At 30.7% G+C, this 25,135-nt stretch overlaps 1 protein-coding gene across 1 annotated transcript in view; it reads left to right on the top strand.

Moving 5' to 3' along the window:
* The first annotated feature begins 22,658 nt into the window (after positions 1–22,658).
* The window catches only part of LOC132749653 (uncharacterized), a 42,054-nt gene continuing 39,577 nt past the window's right edge, over positions 22,659–25,135 (top strand). The window contains exons 1-3 of the mRNA XM_060739500.1: positions 22,659–22,729; positions 23,057–23,120; positions 24,287–24,421. Of these exons, the coding sequence (XP_060595483.1) occupies positions 23,067–23,120; positions 24,287–24,421 (189 nt within the window). The 5' untranslated portion in view covers positions 22,659–22,729; positions 23,057–23,066. The remainder of the gene's footprint in view (positions 22,730–23,056; positions 23,121–24,286; positions 24,422–25,135) is intronic.

The raw sequence follows: 25,135 nt of genomic DNA on the forward strand, positions 1-25,135 counted from the left end.
TGATTCTATAAAAAAAATTATGTATGCCTGTACTTCGACCGGAAGTAAAAAGAAACTTTTTTTATGATGCTAAGTCGTATATATGATCTTCACTCGTTTATTTTATCATTCAGATACCTTACTTACTTTGTAATTAATCTGAAATATAAATGCTTTCAATATATCCCGACATAATCGGTTTCTATCTATAATAAAATATTGTGCTATTTGTTTGGGGCATTATTTTGTTGGAACCAGTAAACATTTTCTGTTATTCTAAATTCCCATGTTTAGTCATTGCATAGATCCATCAGTCGCAAATAGCAAATTATACAACAGACCGACTATTCATTTTAAGAAAAGCCTTGTCGTTATTTATTTAATATATTTGAATTATAGTACTGGTGTAATATGCCTTCTTCCTAGCGGCAAAACTATTTTATGAACTTAATATAACACACATTAGAATAATAATATCTGAACTGATATGTGGTTTTAATAGATGTTTTGCTTATTAAAAGTTAACTAAGTTAACCAAACCATGCCCTAGTGTCTTAGATTATGTCTTCCTTGCTTTTTTATTATGACTCTCGGTATGGTAAATTAACTTTTAAAGAAACGCTTCGAAAACGTCATAAGAAAAGTGAACATTATCTACTTAAGATACAACATTATTGTTAATGGGCATCAATCTTAGGGGAAAAGTAAAGTTTAAAGAAGTATTATGAAAAATATTGATGATAAATTTTGCTCCAAATGTAATTGATCTTTGGAAAAGTTTAATCTACAAAATCTACATGGAATATAAAATGGAAACCGTAGAAACTATTTATCAAAAATCTACATACATTGTACTCTCTTTAACGAAATATTTTATGTGTATGTTGAAAAAAATATATTTATAAAAATCCGTCTGCATTAATATAATGTGATAGATGATTTCTGATGTTAATTTAAAAAGTTTCATCTTTTAATTAGAAAAGTGTTTGTCGAAATCAAATCAGATGACCTCAATCGATTTGCTGATGATTTACTAACAGATATTGGACTACAACCTATGCCTTTTCATTTGGACAAAAAGTTAGAAAATGACAAAAGGCGAACAATTATCACAGTCAGACACAGTGAAAGCCGTGTAGACTCAGATGTATTAGGAGGCTGCGAAAACATACCAGGTTTGTTTCATAACAATTCTTGTTACCAGTTAACCTTAAAAAGTTATCCCAAGCCTCTTGTAATCTTTGTACACTGTGATCATCCTCACGATGAATTTTATAATTTTTTATCAGCGATTTACTTTTGGCAGATGCAGATCTCTTGTACAAAAAAGTGAATCAGGATACATCCATTTTTTGTTGCTATAAGTCTTTAAAACGTACAAAAACGTTTGTTAATTTATAACAGTTATTAGAGTCCGTCTTTTGATGTCTTTATCACGACATGTAGAACTGACTATATTAAACGATTAAACAGACTAAAAACGATGCAAAATTTATCATTAGTAAAAGGACTTTTATTTTTTTAATTTTATGAAAGATAAGCAGGGTGTTGTTTCCTTTTCAGATTCATATGTCAAACGAACAGTTGTTGTTATTATAAATGAATTCGGAAATCATAACAAGGGCCATCACGGCGAGGAATAATGCCAACCAGCTATGAAATTGACAATATGAAGAATTTAAAGGGCATAATATCACTTAATTATAGATGCTGCATATAGAAAATCAAGTGCAGTAGCTGTAAATATGCTTTGAACGTCTTAAAAAGGCATGCAATTTCACCAAATGTTTGATGACGATATGAAATCACTTATATCTCTTTCTTTAGTAAACGATACTTGAAAGGGTTTGAATATTTTAGATAATTAACAGAATTTACAAATAATGGTTATCGGGTTTAAGATATAACTAGAGACTATTCCGTTCAAAATTATCTTGATAAGTTTTGTCATTCATCTAAGCACAACATGATAATGATTAAGGTCCAATAACAAGACTAGGCATGTTTTTTTCCGTTTTCAACATATTTCGATACGTTCATTACAATTATTGTTTGATTTTATTAACCTGTCAATTCCATACTGATAATACGGTCAATGCACAGAATATATTAATATTCGATAAATGTTCGGTTAATTCCGTGAAATTTAAGCAGTGAGATATGATTAAATTCATCTGGTTTCTTTGCATTAGTTACACTGACCGTTATAGCGCAATAGGGTAAACTATGGGTATATAATTTCTAAATGTCCTACGTGTTGTAAGATCGAGACAGCGTATGTCCAGACATTTTTTTCTAATTTATAACTATTTTCGATATTTTTTTTAAGTTTGTTCCCTCTGTGTTGAAAGGTTTTGCACTTTTTTGTTAATACTATCTTTTTGTATATAACATTGTTAAAGAATTAATATTCAAAATTCATTCGGATCAATAAATGTCATTTCAGTGCCGTAAAATACAATACAAAACGTGACAAGTCAGTGTTTCTTAGTTGTTTCATATATGTGTAGAAAATTCTGAAAGTGCTTGATCATTTTCATTATAATTTGCTTAAAAATAAAGAAAAAATAAGTCTAAAAATAAGTGACGTCTAAAAATGTCAAAAGAAGGGATCGAACCTCGGACCTCTCATACATAATGTAGTCACTTGACCGTCTTTGCTATTGCGGATGTTACAAGAACCTACATTAAGCTAGTGGGGTTTTTCTAAAAGTTAGCTTTATACTCCATATTTATTCTCGTAAAATAAACGGACAAAACCGAAGTAGGATCGAATATTTAAATGAGTGCTATAATGTATTCATAATTGACAGGTCAATAAAATCAGACTATAACACAATAACAAATGTCAATGTATATCTTGACCTAGTTTTGTTGGCCTTTATATCATTTATACTCATTCGTAAATACTTTTCTATTAATGAAGATTATGTAAAGAAATTTCAGACTTTTATTATAAGTGCTCTATATAAACGCCGCCGATGTTAACACAAAATAGTCATTCATTTATTTAGCTGCTTTGTAAACAAATATTTAAGGAATAATAAAAGGAAAAAATATCGGTGCACGACATTATGTCCAAAGACATTTGATAAAATACAACAATTAAAAAAAATGAAACGTTTTGGTTGTTCGTGAGTTTTAACTAAATGCAAATGCGTATGTCGTTGCAACGTGCGTTTTCTGAAAGCGTTTTACAAGCGTGCATTATAAACTAGCATTTATTTAAAACAATTAATGATGCCACTGTCAACATTCTCAATCTGTGAAATTAAATGCCTCAGAAAAACATATAATGAATTCTTAAGAAATGTCAAATATGCGTTTATTAGAGTTTGAATAATGAATTCATAGCATGATTTATTTTATGCTTTTCAGTGGATTACTGATTTATCCGTGAAAATTATATTTGATAATTTCACAGTGAAAATTATCAAAATATAATTTCACTTTTTTCAATGACAAAACTACTTTTTTAAGATTTTCCCCATGTGGTTCCTCAATTTTATTTTTACTGACAATTCTGACAATATCAGGCTGTTAAAAAAAATAGCAAAGCTGAAATAGATAAATAACTTAAATGTCAAAAGTAATAAAGAGAGAAAACTTACTTCTATTCCTTCAAATTCCAATCACAAAATTTCGTCTCTAATTTTTTTTGTTTCGTTTTTAAAGTCTGAAAAATACATTCCTTCCCCATGCTAAACTGCTCTTGATGACATTTGGGCATATTAAAGTATCCTACGAGCAATAACTGCCGTATGCTTTATGAAAAATTGAAAAGCATTGACAGCCATCACTCGTAAAATAAGTAAAATAACCCAGCGTTCCTTACAATGCCTAAGCAAGCTTCCAAGTTTTCCATTTTCCTAGCTCCTTTTCTGAATGTTTTCACTTCTGTCAACACTTATTTTTTGTCTGTTACAATCCTCAAATAAGTTTTCTTTCTTTTAAAAAGGTGTATGACTAACAAATCCAAATTATATCCTTCTGAATCTTACACAATTATTTTCCTCCCATGAAATACACAACTTTAAAAAATGGCTGCCGCTTACATTTTACAAAGCCAGGTCTAATATAAATTCGCAGTAAGTAACAGAAATATAGATGGATGGTTGGACTTTTTCTCCTACAAGAATTGTTTGTTTTTATTATTAAAACAAGCGATCATTCATATTTTTTTAAATAAAATGAATAAATATCACTGTCATTTAACCTTGATTGGCGGACTTATTTCTCAGCTCAAGACTTCTTGTTTTTAATGAGAAATTCCCTCTGAATGGGGCTCTCAATGGGGGAAACAGATTTTAATATTAACGTTAAAATTATGGAAATTTCGTTTTAACTTGTTTTAAAGCATAAAATAAAAAGAAAATTTGTCTGTTTGTTGTGTAAGATGTAATTTTATTTCATCTCGTGAACTTTTAAAACAGTATTCTCACTCGTGGCTACGCCACTCGTGAGAATACTGTTTTTAAAGCCCACTCGATGAAATAACATTTCATCTTACACACAAACAAACAAATATCCTCTATATATTTGAACAAGTGCAGAAAGTAGCTCTGATTATGCAGTAAAGTGTCGTAAAAGTAGCAAAATCTAAAAGTAGTATTTTGACTTCAATATAAAATGCCCATTAAAACATATAAAACAAACTCATTTGTTTGGCAAATGAGTATGTTTTGAACACTTAAACAATATAACATTTTTTTTTTGAGAAATAAAGATGATTTTATTTCTGGGGCAAACTAGGTCATAGGCCATATATGAGTGTGGTTTTGAGAGAGAGAGAGAGAGAGAGAGAGAGAGAGAGAGAGAGAGAGAGAGAGAGGGGGGAGAGAGACAGACAGAGAGAGACAGAGAGAGAGAGACACACACACACAGAGAGAGAAAGCAGCAATAAGTTTGAAAAAAACTACATAAAAATTGTTAAAGAAGCTTAAAGAAATATTAAAATTTCTTCTGTCATTTTAAACATTTTACTGTGTAAACGTACTCTTGTAGTTCTACAACTGGAAACACATTTTCTTAAACTCTTTTTTCGAGTTTTACATTTCTTTAATATATTTCAGGTTCAGATAGATATCTGTAAGTGTGAAAACTTGCTTGTGTATTATATGCAATGGAAGATATATACCATGTATACGAACTTGTAAATTTGTTGTTGCGTATATGAGGCATATCATTTGCTGTGCACAAATACAATCAAAAATGCTAGACATACACGTTCGCATTTTCAAAAGGAACAATTTACATGTGTGGAATTTTGGCAACGAACGCCCTCCATAGTTTTCCCATTTAGCTTTGTATGAGTACACCCATCAATTCTAAATTGGAAAAGAGATAAATGCTCATTGTATTATGCATGTGTATCTTGGTGTATTGCATAATTGTTATAAAAACTTTCTCTAAAGTATTCTAACGATCATGGTAAAATTCGGAAGTTTGAATCACTGATATGAGTATCAGGATATTGACAACCAATCAATCCGGGATATAAGATATTATAACCCTTCCAGATTTTTTTCAGCCTTTTGATTGGATATTGATCACCTGAAAGAAATTGAAATTACCGAGCCATACTGGTAATATACACACTAAATTTCCCCGTTGGATACCCCAAGTTGTAAACAACATGCGCTGTGGCGATGCGCGTACGGTTTGATTTTACGCGATGTAAATTCCGATTTACAAGCACTTTTGAACTGTCAAATGATAAATATTTACCAAAATAGAGTAATGATACATATTCTCATCAGTATTGAAACCAAATATGACCTTGTGACAACCAATATAACATTTTTTTTTTTGAGAAATAAAGATGATTTTATTTCTGGGGCAAACTAGGTCTTTCAGAAAATATGTTTTTATATGCAAACGGCATAGACTGTCCTCCTTTTCTTGGGGGGGGGGGGGGGGGCATAACTATTAAACGACTGTGCCTTCCCATTGAACTCTTATTTACAATTTATTGTTAAGACTTCATGATATTTCAAAAACAAAATAATTCTTGATAAATACAAACTTTAAAATCATAAAAACAGTAAAGAAATATTAAGAAGATATTTTTCGTTTTTCGTGAAATATGAAATATATTTTCACGAAACATGATAAAATGTCACATATTTTCACGAGCCGGGACGGCGAGTGAAAATATGTGGCATTTTATCATGTTGAGTGAAAATATATACCATATTTCACGAAAAACGAAAAAATAACCTTTTTATTTAATTTCATTATCAGAGAAAAATGATGACAGACTCAACTGCATGCTACGCAACAGCAATTGTACAGCGCGCAGTAATATATTATTGCGTCTTGTTTTGCACGCGATATTTGACGCTACATTGTGACGTCACGTTAACAACTCTTTAAACGTCTGTACAGCGTTAATAACTGAATTAAAGATATTGGTGTTCGGATTTATTTTCTTAGTTAGACCATTTCCTATCATTCTAGATAGTTTTCAAAACAAAATTCAACAAAAAGTTGTTTTGTATTTATCAGATTTTTCAAATAAAATGGCGAAAGAAGTCCTTTAAAATAAATATGAGTTTTGACTCCGCCCACTTTCATATTTATATTTCATATTTATTTTTAAAAAATATGAAATATATTTGACTGATATAGCACCATATTTCATGGGTAAAATTAAATAATATTAATTTTTATATTTCATTATTTTATATGTCTTTATCAGATAGGATCAAGATATTTATTGAAAGTAACATTTTAATTTATTAAAATTAGGTTAATTAAAAATGTTCTTTACAAAACATGTAATCTATCTATATCTTGGGAGAAGGGAGCCTTTTCACTATACAGATACGTTATATCAATTGAAATGGGCACACATTTACTTTAAATACACGATAAATCTGATATTTTATATTTTACAAAAATACTTTTAAAGATTTTTTATTGACAGTCAAATGATAAATTTTAACTGAGTTGATCCGGAATACCCCCAGTTAAGGATGGCATATAATTTTCATCATCTACATTTGACTATGCCCAGCTTTCAAGCAGCAGGGAGCGGATTTGGCCTAAATGATATTTTAACCCTTTTCCTCACCCCCCCCCCCCCCAAAAAAAAAAAAATCCCAAATAATTGCTGTTTTAAAAGCCCTTCCGAGTTTGTAAAACTAGTTTTCACAAGGCAGTCTGAAGGACATCTAAATCCTCTTCCGCAGCAGACATGAATGTGAACTTATTGCTCTTGAACAGACCATGACCTTGATGTATATTAGAAGCTTATAGCCTCATGACCTTGGGGTAACAACCTGGATGATGGGTTCTGCAAATCATGTCATAATAGTGATCATTTCTAAAAAGAACAGCGGTTTAAAGTTATGAAACGGACACGAAGAGTTACAGATACCGTTTAGAAATTAACTTTTTATTAACTGTTTTCAACGAATACAAAAATAATAAATATCTCATAATATTATACAAAGCACTATTATTATTGTTCCCATAATAAGTTTCTACGCAATTAATTATATTTTTTCTTTAAGATTTTGAAAATGTTGTCACATGCGTTAAATTGGATGTTTGAAAATGAGCTCGGTATCCCAACCCCTACATTGATCATAAAACGATTATGTTGTCATTGTACAGATTAAATTAATTACAAATTCCTTGTCCCTTACTAAAGCTTACGCTTTGATTAATTATACATAAGAATTTTTTCATGATTTTCAAGATTTTATTTTTAATATATGCAAAAGTCCCACGATAGCAGGAAACATAAGCAAACTTGCGACATGCATAAATACATACATACATTGAATCACATAACATAATTGAATAGAAAACTGCTATTGAGATTTCCAAGAACAGAACCTAACACAATTTTATTAATTTAAGCTATAAAATTGAGCTGTGTATAAACATTTAAGTGAAAAGTTATAAATATTACACAAGTTCAATCATAAAAGACACAAAAACTGTTATAACTTATATCGTGGATATGGTTATTAAAAATAGATCATCTAAAATTTTCTAGTTAGAAAATCAGGTTCTAAAATGATGCATTACTTTCATACAAAAGATACTAAGATATTTTAGTGAGCAGGCTTACAAATTACATACTAGATCTATTTAATAAATGTAAATGTTAATATGTATATTTTGTATCATTTTCAAATTCTGGGCATACAAAACAGATAATGAAATTCATCGCCAATATCGTTACATATATTACATTTACGGTCTTGAGTAGGTATATTCTGCCATCGTTATATGTCAATTGGAAAGTAAAAGAAATGTAGTAATAATTTCTTAGCTAAATTGCCTGGAAGTTTATCTATGTAATAGCTTCTCGAAAAATCATTTTGATATATTTGTAAACGTTTGTATCGGAAGTGTTATTTAGTTCAAAACGCCAATTTCGCGCGTAAATATCTTTTTTTATTTTTTAAATGTTGTTTTCATCAACCATTTACTACTGCTAAAACTTTCTATGTACCAAATCCTAGAAAAACCAGTTTCACATTAATATTGTTTTACATTTTCTATCCACAATGATTTAACTTAATTATCTATATGTAATTTACGTAAGAAAATACATACCCTTGAAGATAATTTTGTTTGTTCATCACTTTTGATATTTTCAATTAGTCTTGTCCAAAATGTTATAACTCTAGTGATAGAACACCTGTTTCCCCACATATCATATAAGGAGGGGTAGACTTTTTTCAATTATAATATATATTTGAAAAATTTCAGCTGAATTTTCTCCAAAACATAAACATTTAAAAATTAAAAAACTTCTCTTCCGTACAGTAGAATTTGCTTGATAGTTTTTGTGTTTAAAAAATTCAATTTGTAGGTCAAATGATAAAGCCAAAGTTTTAATTTTCCTCAGTAATGCAAATAATGCTTTATCAGCATGCTTAGGAATCTGTATTTTTGATTTGTAAAACGAACCACTCAAAAAATAAATAAATACTCGTATTTTTTTTTGCATTTACAAGACATTTCGCCAAAATGTAAAAACAAAATTTATTTTTGGACGTCCTTTACTAAATATTATAACTTTGGTTTTCTTTATATTAATATTTATTTTCCACGTATCACACACGTATAACAGTACAACATACATTTCTTAGCATGACATTTTCAGAAATGAATGTTAACATATTATGTACTATTTCAACATTGGTTGTTTTCTATGGAGGGCGTTCGTTGCCAAAATTCCAGACATGTAATGTGTTCCTTTAGAAAACTACTTTTGAAACTGCGAACGTGTATTTCTAGCATGTTTAATTATATTCGTGCAAAGCAATTGATATGTCTCTCAATCCAATCTTTTAATTGAAGGCACCCTTTTTTAAATAACAAGTTTACGTGTAGATTTAATCAACTAAATGAACATGGAAAACAAAAACAAATTTACAAATTCGTAACCCCATTGCATACAATACACAAGCAAGTTTGCACACTTATAGATATCTATCTGAACCTAAAATATACAAATGAATTGTAAAACTCGAATACAGAAAATAGAGTTTAAGAAAACGTGTTTCCAGTTGTAGAACTACAATGTTACGTTTACACAATAACATGTTTAAAGTTACAAAAGTAGAATCAAAAAGTTAAACGATTTTAAGTCATACATTACGCACCGTCCCTCTTTGAATATTTACGAACTTCTATTGCAGACAGGTATGAAACCCGGCGCATCTCCCATATTTCTGAATAAAACTGAAGGAAAACGCGCCGCATTCTTACATATTTTTTGTTGCATTTGTTACAAAAGGTTTTATCACTAGCTAAATCACCTGAAAATTGCTAATTTTACCATTTATTTATACAAATGATTCAGATAACATATGCACTAACTTATTTTTTAACCTCGTGTTTTCCTGAGAAACATCGGCGATTTGGAAATATTATTGGTAAAAATGACCAACTTCAAGCGAGTAATTTTATTCATAATCTAAAAACCAGCAAATATGTGTATTGGTATCATTGAAAAAATGTATTGGCACAATTTCATTTTGAACAAAATCTATGGGAGTATTTGAAAAAAAGGATTTTAAAGCGGCCACCGAGATTTCTTTTCCGAAATCAAAAAAGTACTTATCCGTAACACATATGGGCAATCTTTGATAAGGTATTTCAGTATGAACAAATATTTTTTTAACATAAGTCTTAACTTCCATTCTATTGATTAATTTATAAATCTTAATGGAGCGCAGTGATTTTCTTGCCGAATATATGAGTGTGGTTTTGAGAGAGAGAGAGAGAGAGAGAGAGAGAGAGAGAGAGGGGGGGAGAGAGAGAGAGAGAGAGAGAGAGGGGGGGGAGAGACAGACAGAGAGAGACAGAGAGAGAGAGACACACACAGAGAGAGAGAGAAAACAGCAATAAGTTTGAAAAAAACTACATAAAAATTGGTAAAGAAGCTTAAAGAAATATTAAAATTTCTTCTGTCATTTTAAACATTTTACTGTGTAAACGTACTCTTGTAGTTCTACAACTGGAAACACATTTTCTTAAACTCTTTTTTCGAGTTTTACATTTCTTTAATATATTTCAGGTTCAGATAGATATCTGTAAGTGTGAAAACTTGCTTGTGTATTATATGCAATGGAAGATATATACCATGTATACGAACTTGTAAATTTGTTGTTGCGTATATGAGGCATATCATTTGCTGTGCACAAATACAATCAAAAATGCTAGACATACACGTTCGCATTTTCAAAAGGAACAATTTACATGTGCGGAATTTTGGCAACGAACGCCCTCCATAGTTTTCCCATTTAGCTTTGTATGAGTACACCCATCAATTCTGAATTGGAAAAGAGATAAATGCTCATTGTATTATGCATGTGTATCTTGGTGTATTGCATAATTGTTATAAAAACTTTCTCTAAAGTATTCTAACGATCATGGTAAAATTCGGAAGTTTGAATCACTGATATGAGTATCACTGATATGAGTATCAGGATATTGACAACCAATCAATCCGGGATATAAGATATTATAACCCTTCCAGATTTTTTTCAGCCTTTTGATTGGATATTGATCACCTGAAAGAAATTGAAATTACCGAGCCATACTGGTAATATACACACTAAATTTCCCCGTTGGATACCCCAAGTTGTAAACAACATGCGCTGTGGCGATGCGCGTACGGTTTGATTTTACGCGATGTAAATTCCGATTTACAAGCACTTTTGAACTGTCAAATGATAAATATTTACCAAAATAGAGTAATGATACATATTCTCATCAGTATTGAAACCAAATATGACCTTGTGAAAGCTTGATATTAATTCCAAAAAAGTGAGTTCAATAGACTACTCCTTTTCTCTTGTTTACATTTGTTAGGTTCGAAAGAAAATACGTCATGTATTTATGTGACGTCATTTTGTAGTGAAGGTGTACCCTAAAGAGAATCTAATTTCGACGTTTCATTTGAAGAAGCAATGATTTATTTAAAAATCGTCAAGGGGAAACTCGTTCGGGGAAGGGTAATAAAATTATAATTTTGTTTTTTTTGAGTGATAACTGTTGATATATTACCTGTCAAGATTGTATATCACCCGAGCCGTTAGGCGAGGGTAATATAAAATCTTGACAGGTAATATATCCACATATATCACTCCAAAATCAAAATAACATATGATATTTTAATGTACATTCTGATTGCATTTATGAAATTAAATGATTATTCGACTTGTCTCAGTCGAAGTATAAAGATTGTAAAATTGTAGACAAATAAATATCACATTCTAAAACATACTTTATTCCATGTTTTTGTTAAATATCATGAATCCTTGTCAACACTAACAATGGTTATGGTTACATTAGATGAAATAAATACAACACATAAATGATGTGAATATGTACAAAAGGTACAGCCTTATGACCATAACAAAAGTACTCGATGCCTTAAAGGAGAGCAAAGCAACATGAAAATCACTTACAAGGACACCAAGCAAAACAGTAGAACATTAAGACAATTCAGTCTCAAAGGGCTTTAAAAACTGCCCGTCATCAGTCTCCCACATGATCCGTCACCTGTAATCAAAAAAGGAAAGGGTAGCATCCAACTGTAAAAGGATGGAACACCATACATGTCGAATACCTTTAAATAATTGGGTCATTACCTTTTCTTTTATAAACCGTTTGATTATTTAGTGAAGATAAGTTACTATTACCCATGATACTACTAAGTTTGTAAACCACATCGCCATATACAACGGGACTTTGCAATAATATAAAGAGAAAACGAATCCCTACAAAAAGTCAAACACGGCAGCATTTTAAATTTGTATAGTTAACAATATAACAATTATGAAGAACAAGCACTTTAATGAATATTTTACTGTGAAACATTTCTTCTTTGTTTGTCATTTTATTGCACATATTCGTGTTATATTGTATCAAGTAGGGAAATTTACTTTTGCTTTGGCTTCATCCTAAACCCTTATCGTGATAGATAACCGATAGCTCAGTTGGTTAGACCACTGACTGTCAATCCTGAGGTTCCGGGTTCGATCCTGGATAACACCCTTGGTTTTTTTTCAGAAAATTTATCAGTGCTTCCCACCTACCTAGAGGTATACTCGTGCGAAACCAAAGTAAAGCATGTATCAGTGTTGTACACTGGGCATGTAAAAGAACCAAGGGATCTATTCAATAAGAGCTAGGGACAGTTCCCGGATTCCCTTGTATCTCATAGCTGTCTCTAGTGTCTGCTGAGGTGAGGACCCTACTAGAAATAAGTGCTTGCACTTTCGTACGCTATCCTATACCCCCCGGTCTAATGAAACTCAATCAATCAATCAATCGATTATTGAAATAAAGTAAACATGTATTCTATGATTTCAATCACCTACTCGCTAGCTCCCTCACTCGATCACTCACTGACTCACTCGATCACTCACTCACTTGATAAAGGCGGATTTATAAGAGTGATCTGCGCGGTATAACAAGTTTAAATCAACGTGAAAAGCAGTCTCTTCAAGTTCTATATGCTCGCTAGATTAAAATCTGCTAGAAAATCTTCACAAACAGCTTCACCGGTAACAATATCGTCTGGCCACTCGAGGAAAAGGGCTTAATATTAGTCTTTTAAGCAACAGGGCCAATTGTGACACTCACAAAACAAACAACAAACAAAAACAAACAAAAAATAAAGTTTTAATATAACTTAAGTCAGCGTTTCAGTTTAAATAATGAATAAAAAAAGCATTAACAATCAAAATCACGGTAACCATACGCGAAACAAACGATATTTTCGAAGATGTTGTACAACTATTAGATTACATAGATAAAATACAAATATTGCGCTTATATTCATCAACAATAATGTGTGGTAACAGCTTTGAGCTAGTTAAATAAAATTAGACATTTTGTCAAAATAAATTACCATTGAATTTCGTAACCCAAGCAAAATATGGGAATTGATTACGTTTTACAAGATAATTGAAAGAAATACGTTATTCCGGAGTTACAACCAACCAAGTCTGAAATTTTATCATTATTTTGCTGCTTAAATGCTTCCGAGACATCACTCTTTTCCTGATATATATAAAAAAAATCTTTAAAGTCAATAAACCCAATACAAATAAGTTAAAATTTCAGGTCGTTGTGTTGCGGTTTTTTTTGTGTGCAAAATTTCAATGAGAAGTCAAAAACAGCTATTGACCTCCCTAAAAGTACTCTTCACAATCGCGGCCATTAACAATAAGTCGGATACATATCGGCTATGAAATCATCTTCACAATGTCTGTGCAAGGAATACATGTAACAGTTTTTATTAACGAACATAATGGAAAGTTCATATGGAAAATATGAATGGAATATGAAATATGTGTAGTTCTGTACAGAATTGAACAATACGCACGTAGTTGCGTAAAGACAAGAAATGCGTATGCAATAACGATCACTTATCCAGAAAATACCAAATTGCATATTTAGATTCGAACGTTCGTATGAATGAGCAGAATTATTTATGAAAACACTCTCGGGACGTTGTCGTATTTTCGAACACACCTCTTGCTATACTATCAAACAAATACTGGTATTCTATATTCCTTGTACTAGAAATCACTGTAACAAATAATAAAAATCTAACCAATCTACAACCGGTCCTTAATTTATTGCAAATAAATTAGTCAAATCAATCTAATCATGTAACAGTATGGACACTTCTCGTTAAATGTGTGTACTAATTATTCTCAGAGTTTGCTGAAGAAATTTGGTAAAACCTATTTAATTCTTACTAATTATGTCTTGTTTAAATAAAAAATGAATAATAAACTATATTGGAAGTCACGTTCTCTAATACATGTCAAGAACAGTTAGTCTAACGACACTATATATTCATATTGTGACAACCTATGAGTGTAGAGTTTTAAACCTGACATATTAACTTTGTGTGAAGTAAAACATGTTTATCTCATTTTTTACAAAGAACCTGTGTAGCAAATTATTAATATTTCTGATATCAAATTTGAGCATAGTATATCTTTAAAGTTATTTTCTACAGTTTATTGAAAATTTAACCCTTTCATATAATTTTTCTAAACATTTTGTATGATAAGTAAACTTGAATGGCAAATTCAAAAAAAAAAAGAAAAATATATGTTGACGTGTTGAATTTCTAGTAAAATGGCAGTTTCAATAGTAATTGTATATCCAATGATTATGTATGAAACAAATGATAATCTGAACATATTTCTTTAAAAACGAGTTTTTCATGCTTCATAACTGAACACATAATGAGAAAAATAAACATGGATTCTGTAAATAATAAACGATACCGAAAACTTTCTTTCATAGAATTTCCTACATATTTGTTATAGCAAAATTTTCTGGTGAATTCAAAAATAGAAATAAATATATATGTTGACGTGTTAGTTTTTTTTGTAAACGAGCAGTTTCCATCGTTACAGCATATGCCAATTGTCAAAATTACTTAGAAATATCAGTGTTTATACGAATCGATTGTTATATATACAACAAAAAAATGTTAAATTTAAATTTATAATTTTTTTTGTTATATGAAGTAAATGATACTGAATATGTTTTTAAAAACAAGTTATATAAGGTTATATTATTTCTGCACTCGACTAACATACGAGAACAATAAGCAAGTATTCAGAAATTCAAAAAAAAAAAAAAAAAAGAAAAGAAAATGGAGCATTATTTTTAAGTTTTTTATTTAATATTTTTTTTAAATCACCCGAGCCGTTAGGCGAGGGGTAATATAAAATCTTGACAGGTAATAATATCCACATATATCACTCCAAAATCAAAATAACATATGATATTTTAATGTACATTCTGATTGCATTTATGAAATTAAATGATTATTCGACTTGTCTCAGTCGAAGTATAAAGATTGTAAAATTGTAGACAAATAAATATCACATTCTAAAACATACTTTATTCCATGTTTTTGAAAGTACCAAACAAAGATAATACCACTTTTATCAAGGTTACTTCAAAAAAGTACAGCAAGGTATTGCAGCAAATTGACTACATGTATTTAAAAACGCTAAATTTACAACTAGTGAACATATCTAATACGGTGGCACAGAGGTGATATGTTTGTGTTTTTGTTTATCTCGTGCAGACGAGACACTATGTCGTGCGCATTTGTCTACCACACCAAACCATCCTGGTCGCATGTACCCTTGAGCAAACTAACACATTTTGTTCTCCATGTTAGCCAACAAGTTTCTTCAACATGGACTCTCACTTACTGAAAGTGACTGTACATATTGTCGTTCACCAGATTTTCAACAGCTGCGCTTAACTTCTTATCCTTGCAATATGACGATAAAATATTGAGGGTAATATGGTGTCATATAAATCAATGAATTGGCATCACAAAACATACAATCATTCAAAACATATGAAACACGTGAACGAACACAGAGGAAGGAACACCACTGACCAGTAAGTTTAAAACCGCCAACACTTAATCTTAGCCCATATATGTTCCTATATGTCATGCCAGTTAAATATCATGAATCCTTGTCAACACTAACAATGGTTATGGTTACATTAGATGAAATAAATACAACACATAAATGATCGTGTGAATATGTACAAAAGGTACAGCCTTATGACCATAACAAAAGTACTCGATGCCTTAAAGGAGAGCAAAGCAACATGAAAATCACTTACAAGGACACCAAGCAAAACAGTAGAACATTAAGACAATTCAGTCTCAAAGGGCTTTAAAAACTGCCCGTCATCAGTCTCCCTCATGATCCGTCACCTGTAATCAAAAAAGGAAAGGGTAGCATCCAACTGTAAAAGGATGGAACACCATACATGTCGAATACCTTTAAATAATTGGGTCATTACCTTTTCTTTTATAAACCGTTTGATTATTTAGTGAAGATAAGTTACTATCCTCCATGATACTACTAAGTTTGTAAACCACATCGCCATATACAACGGGACTTTGCAATAATATAAAAGAGAAAACGAATCCTACAAAAAGTCAAACACGGCAGCATTTTAAATTTGTATAGTTAACAATATAACAATTATGAAGAACAAGCACTTTAATGAATATTTTACTGTGAAACATTTCTTCTTTGTTTGTCATTTTATTGCACATATTCGTGTTATATTGTATCAAGTAGGCAAATTTACTTTTGCTTTGGCTTCATCACTTGTTTACATTTGTTAGGTTCGAAAGAAAATACGTCATGTATTTATGTGACGTCATTTTGTAGTGAAGGTGTACCCTAAAGAGAATCTAATTTCGACGTTTCATTTGAAGAAGCAATGATTTATTTAAAAATCGTCAAGGGGAAACTCGTTCGGGGAAGGGTAATAAAATTATAATTTTGTTTTTTTTTTAGTGATAACTGTTGATATATTACCTGTCAAGATTGTATATCACCCGAGCCGTTAGGCGAGGGTAATATAAAATCTTGACAGGTAATATATCCACATATATCACTCCAAAATCAAAATAACATATGATATTTTAATGTACATTCTGATTGCATTTATGAAATTAAATGATTATTCGACTTGTCTCAGTCGAAGTATAAAGATTGTAAAATTGTAGACAAATAAATATCACATTCTAAAACATACTTTATTCCATGTTTTTGTTAAATATCATGAATCCTTGTCAACACTAACAATGGTTATGGTTACATTAGATGAAATAAATACAACACATAAATGATCGTGTGAATATGTACAAAAGGTACAGCCTTATGACCATAACAAAAGTACTCGATGCCTTAAAGGAGAGCAAAGCAACATGAAAATCACTTACAAGGACACCAAGCAAAACAGTAGAACATTAAGACAATTCAGTCTCAAAGGGCTTTAAAAACTGCCCGTCATCAGTCTCCCACATGATCCGTCACCTGTAATCAAAAAAGGAAAGGGTAGCATCCAACTGTAAAAGGATGGAACACCATACATGTCGAATACCTTTAAATAATTGGGTCATTACCTTTTCTTTTATAAACCGTTTGATTATTTAGTGAAGATAAGTTACTATTACCCATGATACTACTAAGTTTGTAAACCACATCGCCATATACAACGGGACTTTGCAATAATATAAAGAGAAAACGAATCCCTACAAAAAGTCAAACACGGCAGCTTTTTAAATGTGTATAGTTAACAATATAACAATTATGAAGAACAAGCACTTTAATGAATATTTTACTGTAAAACATTTCTTCTTTGTTTGTCATTTTATTGCACATATTCGTGTTATATTGTATCAAGTAGGGAAATTTACTTTTGCTTTGGCTTCATCCTAAACCCTTATCGTGATAGATAACCGATAGCTCAGTTGGTTAGACCACTGACTGTCAATCCTGAGGTTCCGGGTTCGATCCTGGATAACACCCTTGGTTTTTTTTTCAGAAAATTTATCAGTGCTTCCCACCTACCTAGAGGTATACTCGTGCGAAACCAAAGTAAAGCATGTATCAGTGTTGTACACTGGGCATGTAAAAGAACCAAGGGATCTATTCAATAAGAGCTAGGGACAGTTCCCGGATTCCCTTGTATCTCATAGCTGTCTCTAGTGTCTGCTGAGGTGAGGACCCTACTAGAAATAAGTGCTTGCACTTTCGTACGCTATCCTATACCCCCCGGTCTAATGAAACTCAATCAATCAATCAATCGATTATTGAAATAAAGTAAACATGTATTCTATGATTTCAATCACCTACTCGCTAGCTCCCTCACTCGATCACTCACTGACTCACTCGATCACTCACTCACTTGATAAAGGCGGATTTATAAGAGTGATCTGCGCGGTATAACAAGTTTAAATCAACGTGAAAAGCAGTCTCTTCAAGTTCTATATGCTCGCTAGATTAAAATCTGCTAGAAAATCTTCACAAACAGCTTCACCGGTAACAATATCGTCTGGCCACTCGAGGAAAAGGGCTTAATATTAGTCTTTTAAGCAACAGGGCCAATTGTGACACTCACAAAACAAACAACAAACAAAAACAAACAAAAAATAAAGTTTTAATATAACTTAAGTCAGCGTTTCAGTTTAAATAATGAATAAAAAAGCATTAACAATCAAAATCACGGTAACCATACGCGAAACAAACGATATTTTCGAAGATGTTGTACAACTATTAGATTACATAGATAAAATACAAATATTGCGCTTATATTCATCAACAATAATGTGTGGTAACAGCTTTGAGCTAGTTAAATAAAATTAGACATTTTGTCAAAATAAATTACCATTGAATTTCGTAACCCAAGCAAAATATGGGAATTGATTACGTTTTACAAGATAATTGAAAGAAATACGTTATTCCGAAGTTACAACCAACCAAGTCTGAAATTTTATCATTATTTTGCTGCTTAAATGCTTCCGAGACATCACTCTTTTCCTGATATCTATAAAAAAAAATCTTTAAAGTCAATAAACCCAATACAAATAAGTTAAAATTTCAGGTCGTTGTGTTGCGGTTTTTTTTGTGTGCAAAATTTCAATGAGAAGTCAAAAACAGCTATTGACCTCCCTAAAAGTACTCTTCACAATCGCGGCCATTAACATAAGTCGGATACATATCGGCTATGAAATCATCTTCACAATGTCTGTGCAAGGAATACATGTAACAGTTTTTATTAACAACATAATGGAAAGAAAAACTTTAGTCATATGGAAAATATGAATGAATATGAAATATGTGTCTTTTATGGCTGTAAGACATTAAATTTGATTCAATAAGTTCTGTACAGAATTGAACAATACGCACGTAGTTGCGTAAAGACAAGAAATGCGTATGCAATAACGATCACTTATCCAAGAAATACAAATTGCATATTTAGATTCGAACGTTCGTATGAATGAGCAGAATTATTTATGAAAACACTCTCGGGACGTTGTCGTATTTTCGAACACACCTCTTGCTATACTATCAAACAAATACTGGTATTCTATATTTCTTGTACTAGAAATCACTGTAACAAATAATAAAAATCTAACCAATCTACAACCGGTCCTTAATTTATTGCAAATAAATTAGTCAAATCAATCTAATCATGTAACAGTATGGACACTTCTCGTTAAATGTGTGTACTAATTATTCTCAGAGTTTGCTGAAGAAATTTGGTAAAACCTATTTAATTCTTACTAATTATGTCTTGTTTAAATAAAAAATGAATAATAAACTATATTGGAAGTCACGTTCTCTAATACATGTCAAGAACAGTTAGTCTAACGACACTATATATTCATATTGTGACAACCTATGAGTGTAGAGTTTTAAACCTGACATATTAACTTTGTGTGAAGTAAAACATGTTTATCTCATTTTTACAAAGAACCTGTGTAGCAAATTATTAATATTTCTGATATCAAATTTGAGCATAGTATATCTTTAAAGTTATTTTCTACAGTTTATTGAAAATTTAACCCTTTCATATAATTTTCTAAACATTTTGTATGATAAGTAAACTTGAATGGCAAATTCAAAAAGAAAAAGAAAAATATATGTTGACGTGTTGAATTTCTAGTAAAATGGCAGTTTCAATAGTAATTGTATATCCAATGATTATGTATGAAACAAATGATAATCTGAACATATTTCTTTAAAAACGAGTTTTTCATGCTTCATAACTGAACACATAATGAGAAAAATAAACATGGATTCTGTAAATAATAAACGATACCGAAAACTTTCTTTCATAGAATTTCCTACATATTTGTTATAGCAAAATTTTCTGGTGAATTCAAAAATAGAAATAAATATATATGTTGACGTGTTAGTTTTTTTGTAAACGAGCAGTTTCCATCGTTACAGCATATGCCAATTGTCAAAATTACTTAGAAATATCAGTGTTATACGAATCGATTGTTATATATACAACAAAAAAATGTTAAATTTAAATTTATAATTTTTATTTTGTTATATGAAGTAAAATGATACTGAATATGTTTTTAAAACAAGTTATATAAGGTTATATTATTTCTACACTCGACTGACATACGAGAACAATAAGCAAGTATTCAGAAATTCAAAAAAAAAAAAAAAAAAAAAAAGAAAAGAAAAATGGAGCATTATTTTTAAGTTTTTTATTTAATATTTTTTAAATCACCCGAGCCGTTAGGCGAGGGTAATATAAAATCTTGACAGGTAATATATCCACATATATCACTCCAAAATCAAAATAACATATGATATTTTAATGTACATTCTGATTGCATTTATGAAATTAAATGATTATTCGACTTGTCTCAGTCGAAGTATAAAGATTGTAAAATTGTAGACAAATAAATATCACATTCTAAAACATACTTTATTCCATGTTTTTGTTAAATATCATGAATCCTTGTCAAACACTAACAATGGTTATGGTTACATTAGATGAAATAAATACAACACATAAATGATCGTGTGAATATGTACAAAAGGTACAGCCTTATGACCATAACAAAAGTACTCGATGCCTTAAAGGAGAGCAAAGCAACATGAAAATCACTTACAAGGACACCAAGCAAAACAGTAGAACATTAAGACAATTCAGTCTCAAAGGGCTTTAAAAACTGCCCGTCATCAGTCTCCCACATGATCCGTCACCTGTAATCAAAAAAGGAAAGGGTAGCATCCAACTGTAAAAGGATGGAACACCATACATGTCGAATACCAAATTTGAGCATAGTATATCTTTAAAGTTATTTTCTACAGTTTTATGAAAATTTAACCCTTTCATATAATTTTCTAAACATTTTGTATGATAAGTAAACTTGAATGGCAAATTCAAAAAGAAAAAGAAAAATATATGTTGACGTGTTGAATTTCTAGTAAAATGGCAGTTTCAATAGTAATTGTATATCCAATGATTATGTATGAAACAAATGATAATCTGAACATATTTCTTTAAAAACGAGTTTTTCATGCTTCATAACTGAACACATAATGAGAAAAATAAACATGGATTCTGTAAATAATAAACGATACCGAAAACTTTCTTTCATAGAATTTCCTACATATTTGTTATAGCAAAATTTTCTGGTGAATTCAAAAATAGAAATAAATATATATGTTGACGTGTTAGTTTTTTTGTAAACGAGCAGTTTCCATCGTTACAGCATATGCCAATTGTCAAAATTACTTAGAAATATCAGTGTTATACGAATCGATTGTTATATATACAACAAAAAAATGTTAAATTTAAATTTATAATTTTTATTTTGTTATATGAAGTAAATGATACTGAATATGTTTTTAAAACAAGTTATATAAGGTTATATTATTTCTACACTCGACTGACATACGAGAACAATAAGCAAGTATTCAGAAATTCAAAAAAAAAAAAAAAAAAAAAAAAAAAAAAGAAAAGAAAAATGGAGCATTATTTTTAAGTTTTTTATTTAATATTTTTTTAAACAATATATAGCATTGTAAACTTCTTTGACACTTGTCTGTCGACGCATTTTCGTCACTTCATGTACCATAAGTGGGTGGGGTAACGCGCGCGGAATGATCATCACTGTTGTCGCACTAATACAAGGAGAAATCCTTTATCTAAACGACCCTGTTATTCTTTTGAATCGATCTCCTTTTGAACATTTAGAAATATTTATTCTGTTTTAATTACTCATTATTTGTTTGTAGCCGAAATTTAAATAGTTATTCGAGTACTATTCAACTACCTTCTTTTATGAAGAGTAATTATTCATGATTATCTTTCTTGGGAGCGCTTAATGATGCGCACAAAAATTTACTGAAAACGTCTTTAAAGTGTCATTATGCCTATCAAAGGGTATATAGTAAGTGAACAGGTGACAGTCAAAATAAGTTTTCATTTTGTCTTGATTATCACTTTCAATTTTAAATTACCAATTTAATCGACATTAACGATATGAAACGCACTTGACCCAAGAAAATGTATGTAAATACCCCCTGGATTTAATTGTAACTATCAGTTTATAAGTTAGCAGTATTGTTATATTTGAGGCGGTTTTATATTTTATCATAAACATTTCAATATCAGCTAATGGTCCATCACTATTTTAACAGTCAATCTTTTGAAAATTTAATATATAGTCAATTCTGTTCATCTTGACAATGAAAAAACGACCATTTTGTTACTTTAAATGTTAATTTACCGCAAAGTACTCCGTAGTCAAAATATTTTAATGCTATCTGTATTCGATAACAATTGTACTCAATGTTGAATCATATGATAATAATCAGCGTTCTACATCCGTTAGATAAATCGAGTTTTTTCGTTCGTCATATTTTAAAAGAGAACATAGGTAAGTTTTTTTACGAGTATTATAACATTTTTTGATATCTGTGTATTCCTTAAATTCATTGTTAATGTTAATTATTATGCAGAGGCATTTGATCATTTTGTAACTCTCTTATGTTTACATTCAATTAATTCATACTTGATTATTTAATGCCTAATAATATGTATGTTTAGAATTGTTCTGGACGATCACAGGACATACTTTACATTTTTCTGTGAAGAAATTAGGACAGACATTTCAATAAACCCTCATAACTACTCTGAAATAAAGTATATTTAGTAATTATATAGCAATCCTATTTAAAGTATTTAGTGTTATAAAATATTTCAGACAGACAGAAATGGTGAATTGTTTACATTATCATGAAGACGTTGAATGCACAATATTATACTTGGTAATGATTAAGGGCGTTTCGGTAGTTTTTATATAGAAATATTGGCACAGTTAAAATTTTCCATTATAATTTCATGACACTTGGCAAGTTAAAAAATATGATAACATAAATTGTTTACGAGGAATAAATGGATCACCGTTCTCATTTTCAAATTATCTGCCCTTGAATTGGACAATTTTCTGTAACAATCAAAAAGGGAACTATTTCTTAGAACATAACCCAAAAGTTAAAACATGGATTCATTGACGTATGTATAAGTGATCTGGCATTGAAATAACCTCAAATAAGCAGAAAATTCTGATTCAGGGGCAGATAATTGGTGATCCCAATTTCTTTGCTTAAAATATTTCTGTTATGATAGTATAACAACATGCTAAGTTTAAAGAAATTCTATTTGAACAGCTTAATTTTGCCTATATGTCCATATGAAAACTCCCAAAAACGTCGTAAATTACTTACTTTTTGTTATGAAATATGCAAGTCATGTTTTGATTTGTAAAAGTAAATAAAATATTGAACATTCTGAAGGCCAAATACATGTTAAATTTATAAGTAATTTTACATGCATCAAGCAATTAAATAGCATACACTGGTGTCAATTCTAAAGAAATATAACATTTATTTGAGTTATACAATAAAATTGGCTTTTTTTCAAATGAATGATTATAGTAATGGAAGTCATAAAATATACCTCCCTCAAAAATGATCGAAATAAAATGAATAAGAAACAATGATCATCTAGGCAAGGCGACATTCATAGGACTAACTTACCGACAAAACCAAGCCACACTGGCAGGACAAACAACGGGCACCATACCATATCTTAAGAAGGACACAAAGATTGTAAAAAGTAGCGAGGGATACATAACCCTCTATGCTATTATTTTCAGTTAAAAAGAAGGCGAATAATTAAAAATACAAACCCTGTAGAGCTGATACAAGAATTTTTGGACACATATGGTGAATTGGAGAAGGGCGTTAGGGTGGCTAGGGAGGGACAATAGAAAAGAGGGGGAAAGGACAGATAAACTTACCGCTGACGACAATTAACAAGATATGACATAACAAAACTTATCATTATATTAAAAAGGTATAAATTTCAATATTTCCATGATCTTGAACGATTTATTAACTTAAGAACAATAATTATTTATGTTGCTTTTCAGGTTGTTTTTTTAGTTTCTTGTGTGATTGTAGCAGTAATATACCAAATTGTCAAGCGAATTTTAAAACAACGGCGGGATAAATTGAAACATGCTGGAGAGAATCCTCCACATGCATTAACGGAAGTAAATACACAGGTAATATGTTTTAGTAATCTAGTGCAACGACATTTGAAAGGAAATGTGTTCAATAATGTTTTACCCTGTACAGTAAAATTGTTATTCTTTATACACGATGTCGCATAAAAATTACACGAACGTTCAAGTCTATGGTAAAAAAGAAAACGTTCCAGTTATTTTGTTTGCTAACAAAACGCTTTGTTAAGATGGTGTTATTTTTTTTTTCGCATACTATAAGAATTATTATTTCAGTGTATGTATTTGAATAATGTTCTGACAATAATTATTATCTTCCGAACATATTATGTAATTAAAGAAAATTGCCAAAACTTGCATCTTTCGTGGGACATTTTTGAAAAAAAAAAAATCATGTTAATATTAAGGGGCTGATACGGTGGCATAGAGGTGACATTTGCAGTTTTATTTTATCTCGTGGCCACGACTTATTATCTTGAGGCCTCAAGATATTATCTCGTGGCCACGACTTATTATCTCGTGGCCACGACTTATTATCTTGTGGCCTCAAGATATTATCTCGTGGCCACGAGTTATTATCTTGTGGCCACGAATTATTATCTCGTGGCCTCAAGATATTATCTCGTGGCCACGACTTATTATCTCATGGCCACGAGTTATTATCTTGTGGCCTCAAGATGTTATCTCGTGGCCACGACTTATTATCTCGTGGCCACGAGTTATTATCTTATGGCCTCAAGATATTATCTCGTGGCC

Source organism: Ruditapes philippinarum, unplaced genomic scaffold, assembly GCF_026571515.1.
Source record: "Ruditapes philippinarum isolate M1 unplaced genomic scaffold, ASM2657151v2 ctg3088_1_1_1_1, whole genome shotgun sequence".
NCBI classification, from domain to species: domain Eukaryota; kingdom Metazoa; phylum Mollusca; class Bivalvia; order Venerida; family Veneridae; genus Ruditapes; species Ruditapes philippinarum.